The sequence below is a fragment of the Salmo trutta genome, chromosome 40, assembly GCF_901001165.1.
Source record: "Salmo trutta chromosome 40, fSalTru1.1, whole genome shotgun sequence".
Taxonomy (NCBI): domain Eukaryota; kingdom Metazoa; phylum Chordata; class Actinopteri; order Salmoniformes; family Salmonidae; genus Salmo; species Salmo trutta.
Window position 1 is genome coordinate 21,566,331 of NC_042996.1, and position 7,616 is coordinate 21,573,946.

General features: G+C 43.2%; 1 protein-coding gene across 4 annotated transcripts; it reads left to right on the plus strand.

Moving 5' to 3' along the window:
* Positions 1-41: 41 nt before the first annotated feature.
* Positions 42-7,283, plus strand: svopl (SVOP-like). 4 transcript variants are annotated; one of them, XM_029742349.1, is made up of 17 exons: positions 431-563; positions 807-871; positions 1,248-1,392; positions 1,506-1,597; positions 1,713-1,811; positions 1,919-1,990; positions 2,118-2,242; positions 2,366-2,429; positions 2,502-2,627; positions 2,833-2,961; positions 3,041-3,114; positions 3,339-3,538; positions 6,318-6,429; positions 6,557-6,638; positions 6,757-6,846; positions 6,977-7,090; positions 7,203-7,283. In XM_029742349.1, exons 3-17 carry the CDS (start codon positions 1,260-1,262, stop codon positions 7,212-7,214), a joined length of 1,524 nt encoding a protein of 507 aa, XP_029598209.1. In that variant the 5' UTR covers positions 431-563; positions 807-871; positions 1,248-1,259; the 3' UTR covers positions 7,215-7,283. The 4 variants fall into 4 exon arrangements, with proteins under 4 accessions (XP_029598211.1, XP_029598209.1, XP_029598210.1 ...); XM_029742350.1 differs by having other exon boundaries at positions 807-825; XM_029742351.1 differs by lacking the exons at positions 431-563; positions 807-871 and adding an exon at positions 42-183.
* The last annotated feature ends 333 nt before the right edge of the window (positions 7,284-7,616 follow it).

Below are 7,616 nucleotides of genomic sequence, written 5' to 3' on the forward strand. Positions count from 1 at the left end.
TCCAACACACACACACACACACACACACAGACGGAGAGAAACAACAGGATAAACCTGACTGAATAATGCCTGAAAACTATTGTCAACCCATAATCTGCAACCCAACCTCTCCCCTGTAGCTTTGCTCTCACCGGCAGATATCCTTCCACCCAACCTTCCACCCAATCTCCTCAACAATACCAGGTAGGCTAAAATATATTTATGTCCAAGGCAAGTAGTAATTCTCATTGGGTAGTCCTGTTTGAATATAATATACCGTGGACAGAAAAGGAAGTGGCAAACTTTCTGGATCATTTTACTTATGGGAAACCGAGATTGGTTTGAATAGGGTTGTTTATTTCCATTTACAATATGTGAATTAGCATATGTTGTTACAGACGTTGTTAGGCGGAACCTGAAAACGTGTTGTCATCAACTTCCTGATTTACCTGTCCCAAGGTGGGCAGAACTGGCCGAGTTTCTCCGTTGCAATTGATTCTCAAGATGGCCAATATATGAAAAGTTATTCTTCATGACAAAGATAGCCTTCTTCAATAAAGTTGCGAATTCATCACAAAGAGCAGGTAACAGTGATTCCCCGCAGTGGTGTGATTTACCGCAAAGTTGACTTTGTGCATTATTATTGATGTGCGGTTAACTTCGCATAATAAGTCTATGCGCTGCTCAATGTATGATAACGTTCAGTAGATTATATATTTTTTTAAATTGAAAACTTTGCCGAATATTTGTAGTTGTGGGTTTAGCGGTTCTAAACGTTATTACAGAGTGTCGGGATTGTAGTTAACATGGTCCATTATGTTCAACAGAATCCAAGAGAGGGAAGCTGTAAGTCCGCTTGGGCCCCCTTGTGTTCTTGAGAGCTAGTTGACAGGTAGACTTAATGTTGTTGGTTATGTTACAGTATGGCCAGGTGACGATGTTATATGTTGTGGTAGGTTTTTGGCAGGACATGTTATCTGTAATAATATTAAAGGGACAATTTGTGATTTCTACTTCTATTTTTGCACTTTAAAACGAATTAATTCTTAAAGAATATAACTTTGACATGCTTCACGAGCTAAATTCAACTGGCCCCCTCAGAACTCAAAATATGCTTGTTTAACTCCATTGTTAAAAACAATGTAATTGTGAACAAACTGTATAGCCTCAAAACATTATTAAAGCTATAATTTTGATCTCATGGGTCCTTGCATCCATAGCTCTGTCTGTGCATAAGATATTATATTAATAGTATGGTAATGGTGTAGACTGCAGTGTCAATGGGCAGTGTAGGGAGACTGAGGAGGTCCTCCATGAAGACTCAGCTGGTTAGTGCCATCCAGCTAGAGGAAGTGGAGATGGAGGTCAATAACCATCACCAAGAGGTCAACAGCCCTTACCAAGAGGTCAAAGGTGAGCGCCGCTCATAAACCACTCAGTGGGTAGAGTGTCTGGTCATGTACTGGGAAGGGATAATGTGGGGGGGGTGAAGTGTGTGGGAATTGAACTTTGACGTTGTGTTTCAGAGCCGCAGACGTACAGTGTGGAGGAAGCGGTGGAGACCATCGGCTTCGGTCGCTTCCATGTTCTGTTGTTCGTCATCATGGGCAGTGCCAGCGTGAGTGTCTGTGTGTGTGTCCAGCTGTCTGTCTATTTGTCTGTCAGTATGTAAGTGAAAAGACTCATGATAAAGGATGTGCACAAGCGTATAAGCATGCATGTATTTATTGTAGATAGCGGAGGCCATGGAGATCATGCTGCTGGCCGTGGTGTCTCCTGAGATCCGCTGTGAGTGGCATCTGGACGACTGGGAGGTGGCTCTGGTCTCCACGGTGCGGAAATACACCAATGAGCATGCAGCTACATTTAAATATGTGGTAGTACCTATTAAACATGTATATGATATAACTTCCTGTCTGTCTGTCTCTGTCTGTCTCAGATGGTGTTTGCAGGGTTCATGGTGTGTGGAGTGCTGAGTGGATACGTGGCCGATAGATATGGACGCTGGAAGGTATGTCCCCTTACAGGTTTATGTGATGAACTAAAGATGAAATCTTCCGGAACTGTTTTTATTGGTTTTAACAGTCTGTGTCAGAATGAATGTGTAGGTGTGTCTGACAGTCTATCAATCTATCTAGGTGGTGTTTGGGGGTTCTTTGTGGGCAGCGTATTTCTCCCTGCTCACCTCCTTCTCTCCGTCCTACGGATGGTTCATCTTCCTTCGCCTAATGGTGGGCTGTGGCGTGGCCGGGTGCTCCCAGGGGTAAGACTGACACACACACACACATCAACACACACACACACATACAGAGATGCACACACACAGACATACCTAGTTCCCTGTTCTGTGACACATTGTTACTGATGTCACTCTCCTTTCTCCTAGGTTTGTCCTAAAGACCGAGTTTATCCCTGCTAGCTACAGATCCTACCTGCTACCTCTCGCCTCAGTAAGTCACCATAGCCTCACTTAGCCATCCTCATCACAGTTGTTTCAGCTTTGGTTTTGTCTTCCCCTTTAGATCTTCTGGATGGTAGGCTCCATGCTCATCATCCTGCTGGGTATGACTGTGGTTCCAACGCTGGGCTGGCGTTGGATGATCCGCCTGTCCGTCATCCCCAGTGTCATCCTCCTCCTTCTCTTCCAGGTAGGAGTCCCGCCTCCTCTGAGTCTCAGCAGCATCTCTCTTTGACACGCCCCTCACTCTCTGACCCTCTCCTTCCCTACTCCTTCTCTATCCCCTCCACCCCCCTTCTCTCCTCATGACTCCCCAACTTCAGAATAGTGTTGAGACTAGCCTCTCTGACACTCTCTTCCTGGTTAACTTTCCTGGTGTTCCCATGTATCTGTAGCTTATCCCGGAGTCGGCTCGCTACAACGTGTCAGCAGGGAACGTGCAGGCTGCCGTGGAAACTCTCCAGCGTATCGCCAGGATGAACAGGGCCTCCATGCCACCAGGGAGGCTCATGGAACCTGTGGTGGTGAGTAGTGTGTGTGTGTGTGTGTGTGTGTGTGTGTGTGTGTGTGTGTGTTGATGTCTCTGTGGTGTATGTGTTTCAGAAAGACAGGGGCAGTTGGCGCCTCCTGGTCAGTCCAGCATTCAGGAGGACCTCCCTACTAATGTGGTACTCATGGTAATGCCCCATACACCTTTCCTTCTCCTCCTACTCTTCCAACCTAAGAGTACTTCCCTGTTTGTATTTGAGTGTGTGAGGACGGCGTGGTGTGGAAGGGTGTATGACATTCTATTTTTCAACATCTATACGTGTGCTCTAGGTTTGTCCTTTTCTTACTGCAGCTTTGCGCTGTGAAGCTCTAACTGTGTGTGTGGTTGTTTTATTCATTTATGTGTGTCTAGGTTTGTGGCGTCCTTCTCCTACTATGGCTCTGTGTTGAGCAGCTCTGAGCTGCTGGAGAAGAACCTGCTGTGTGTGACGGACGCTGACGCAGAGCACCAGCAGAAACACAGCCACCCAGAGGACGGGTTGTGCTACTGCATCCCCTTCGGCTTTAGCGACTACCAGACCCTCCTCATCAGCTGTCTAGGGGAGGTCGCCCGTGAGTAAGAGGTTGGAGGGGGAGAACTATGGGTGTGCGCGTGCATGTGTAACACATGTCCAGTGTAGACAATAAGATTGGTCTGGGTACCAGTGTACCAGATCGTTCTTAGTAACTCTCTTGCGTTGTGTTTATAAAGAAAGGAATACCCAGCCAGCGGTCCCAGTTGATTGGTGTTTATTCTGACAATAGACACAAGGAAGCACATTAGATGTGCAGGAAGACAGTATGTTGATGGCTGTAGATTCATGATTTGTCTGTTAGCATGGAAATAACTGTGAATTAGCAGGGAGCTAATGCAACCATTACAATTAGAGTATGCTAGCTAACTCGCTCTTACAGCAATAACATACAATTAGAGCATGCTAGCTAACTCGCTCTTACAGCAATAACATACAATTAGAGCATGCTAGCTAACTCGCTCTTACAGCAATAACATACTATTAGAGCATGCTAGCTAACTCGCTCTTATAGCAATAACATACAATTAGAGCATGCTAGCTAACTCGCTCTTACAGCAATAACATACTATTAGAGCATGCTAGCTAACACGCTCTTACAGCAATAACATACAAAAGCACATCCCAGGATGCCCCAAATATCTAACAGGCACTATATTCTGCCCCTGAACAAGGCAGTTAACCCACTGTTCCTAGGCTGTCATTGAAAATAAGAATTTGTTCTTAACTGACTTGCCTAGTTAAATAAAGGTCAAATAAAAAAAATATATATATATATATATATATATATATATATACAGTTGAAGTCGGAAGTTTACAACACTTAGGTTGGAGTCATTAAAACTCGTTTTTCAACCACTCCACAAATTTCTAGTTCTGGCAAGTCGGTTAGGACATCTACTTTGTGCATGACACAACTCATTTTTCTAACAATTGTTTACAGACAGATTATTTCACTTATAATTGACTGTATCACAATTCCAGTGGGTCAGAAGTTTAAATACACTAAGTTGACTGTGCCTTTAAACAGCTTGGAAAATTCCAGAAAAGGATGTCATGGCTTTAGAAGCTTCTGATAGGCTAATTGACATAATTTGAGTCAATTGGAGGTGTACCTGTGGATGTATTTCAAGGCCTACCTTCAAACTCTGTGCCTCTTTGATTGACATCATGGGAAAATCAAAGGAAATCAGCCAAGACTTTAGAAAAAAATCGTAGACCTCCACAAGTCTGGTTCATCCTTGGGAGCAAATTCCAAATGCCTGAAGGTACCACGTTCATCTGTACAAACAATAGTACGCAAGTTTAAACACAGTGGGACCACGCAGCCGTCATACCGCTCAGGAAGGAAACTCGTTCTGTCTCCTAGAGATGAACGTACTTTGGTGCGAGAAGTGCAAATCAATCCTAGAACAACGGCAAAGGACATTTTGAAGATGCTGGAGGAAATGGGTATAAAAGTATATATATCCACAGTAAAAAGAGTCCTATGTTGACATAACCTGAAAAGCCGCTCAGCAAGGAAGAAGCCACTGCTCCAAAACTGTCATAAAAGCCAGACTACGGTTTTCAACTGCACATGGGGACAAAGATCGTACTTTTTGGAGAAATGTCCTCTGGTCTGATGAACCAAAAATAGAACTGTTTGGCCATAATGACCATCGTTAATGTTTGAAGGAAAAAGGGGAAAAGGGTTTACAAGCCGAAGAACCCCATCTCAACCGTGATGCACAGGGGTGGCAGCATCATGTTGTGGGGGTGCTTTGCTGCAGGAGGGACTGGTGCACTTCACAAAATAGATGGCATCATGAGGATGGAAAATTATCTGGATATGTTGAAGCAACATCTCAAGACATCAGTCAAGAAGTTAAAGCTTGGTCGCAAATGGGTCTTCCAAATGGACAATGATCCCAAGCATACTTCCAAAGTTGTGGCAAAATGGCTTAAGGACAACAAAGTCAAGGTATTGGAGTGGCAATCACAAAGCCCTGACCTCAATCCTATAGAACATTTGTGGGCAGAACTGAAAAAGTGTGTGCGAGCAAGGAGGCCTACAAACCTGACTCAGTTACCCCAGCTCTGTCAGGAGGAATGGGCCAAAATTCACCCAACTTATTGTGGGAAGCTTGTGGAAGGCTACCAGAAACGTTTGACCCAAGTGAAACAATTTAAAGGCAAAGCTACCAAATACTAATTGAGTGTATGTAAACTTCTGACCCACTGGGAATGTGATGAAAGAAATAAAACCTGAAATAAATCATTCTCTACTATTATTCTGACATTTCACTTTCTTAAAATAAAGTGGTGATCCTAACTGACGTAAGACAGGGAATTTTTACTAGGATTAAATGTCAGGAATTGTGAAAAACTGAGTTTAAATGTATTTGGCTAAGGTGTATGCAAACTTCTGACTTCAACTGTGTATATATATATATATATATATATCACACACACACACATATCAGGACATAGTGAACTCGTACGCATTGTAAATATGAATATAGTATTTCAGAACATGACCTACCGCTTGCATGTCAATATCAGACTGGAAGGAATTTACGTTCGGTATCTCTGCAAGCGTAACCGATGGCATAACACCTTATTGATATGTAAATTCAGCCAACCAGTAGAAATACATATGTCTACAGTGTCAAATGGAAACCCTGTTACACATGAAAGTGTGAGTGGGCGTAGAGTTGTGGTCAGATTCACTCTCTCTTGTTTTGCTATCTGAATAATAGTACTATTCGTGTGCAGGTCTGATTCGTTTTTGTGCTCGCTCTCTGTCTTTTTCTCTCTCTGTCTCTGTCTGTCTCCAGTCATCCCTCTGAATATATGCCTGTTGAACGTGTTTGGGAGGAAGTTGACCATGGTTCTGCTGGAGCTCATGGCAGCCTTGTTCTTCATGCTGGTCAACGTTTGCTCTACTATGTATGCACTGTAAACACTTGGGATGGGGGCGTAGTTATTTGACTGTTTTATTTTGTCATCAATTTCAAATACAGTATCAATACTTTTGTTCATCAGATTCACTCTCTCGCTCTCTCTCTCTTTCTAGGTTTGGTTTTACCATTCTGCTGTTCTTGATCAGGTCTCTGGTCTCCATGAATTTCAATGTGGTTTATATTTACACTGCGGAGGTATGTGGACACGACTTTTACATTCCATCCGTAGATTTACCGTTAGTGTATAACAATGTATTGTACAGACCTCTCTCAGGTGTATACCGTGTGCCTGATGTCTCCTTCTGTCTCTCAGGTGTACCCGACCGCGGTGCGTTCTCTCGGGATGGGTTTCTGCACTTCTTTTAGCCGCATCGGAGGCATGATCGCCCCCTTCATAGCACAGGTCTGTGGCTGTGTGTTGTTCATGTTGGCTGATGATTGTGTGTATTATTTGTATTAATATGTGAATGTGTGTTACAAGTGTTTATTGCTCAATGTGGGTGTCTATTCATGTTTGACTCTGTGTGTTGTAGGTGTTGATGTCACATTCAGTGATTTTAGCGTTGCTGCCATTTAGTGTGGCCTGTGTGCTTTGTGCTGTTGGAGCCTTTCTACTGCCTATCGAGACAAAGGGACGAGCACTACTGGTACGACACTGTCTGTGTTATTGTGTGACGTTAAGATAATACTCTATGTGTGATATACAAGTCATGGTTTTGTTACTTTATTTCATTCCATTCACTTTTTTTCTCTTCACAGCAAAGTTCCTGACTGTGTGCATGTGATTCTCAACACATTCATGTCATTGTATATTTACGCATTAAAAGTTGTATACTTTGACAACTGTCTTTTGTGTTTTAATTGATCTAGATATTGATATTTCAGAAAGTGTGTATGTACACTTGAGTGAAAATAACTAGTCAGGCAGGGGAATTCAGTCTCACTTCCCATCACTAGATGGTGACATTACCCCATAGGGAGATGTCACTGTCATCTATATAAATTATAAGACAAAGTTCTAATCCAATGGGGTTATGTGAAATCTTAAGCAGACAGTGGGAGACTTGGTTGGGTTTCATTGGAAAGGTTGAGAAGCCCAGTCATGGAGAGGTTAATGTTAAAATTAGACTTTAACACCACCCACACACCACCCGCAGCTTAGTGGAGTGTGTG

What these genes read in the sequence shown, in the direction of transcription:
- svopl (XM_029742351.1), top strand. Translation starts at nt 1,260, where the DNA reads ATGGGCAGTGTAGGGAGACTGAGGAGGTCCTCCATGAAGACTCAGCTG. An exon ending in GTCAACGTTTGCTCTACTAT is followed by an intron (nt 6,430 to 6,556) that starts GTATGCACTGTA and finishes CTCTCTTTCTAG; the next exon opens with GTTTGGTTTTACCATTCTGC. An exon ending in TCGCCCCCTTCATAGCACAG is followed by an intron (nt 6,847 to 6,976) that starts GTCTGTGGCTGT and finishes TGTGTGTTGTAG; the next exon opens with GTGTTGATGTCACATTCAGT.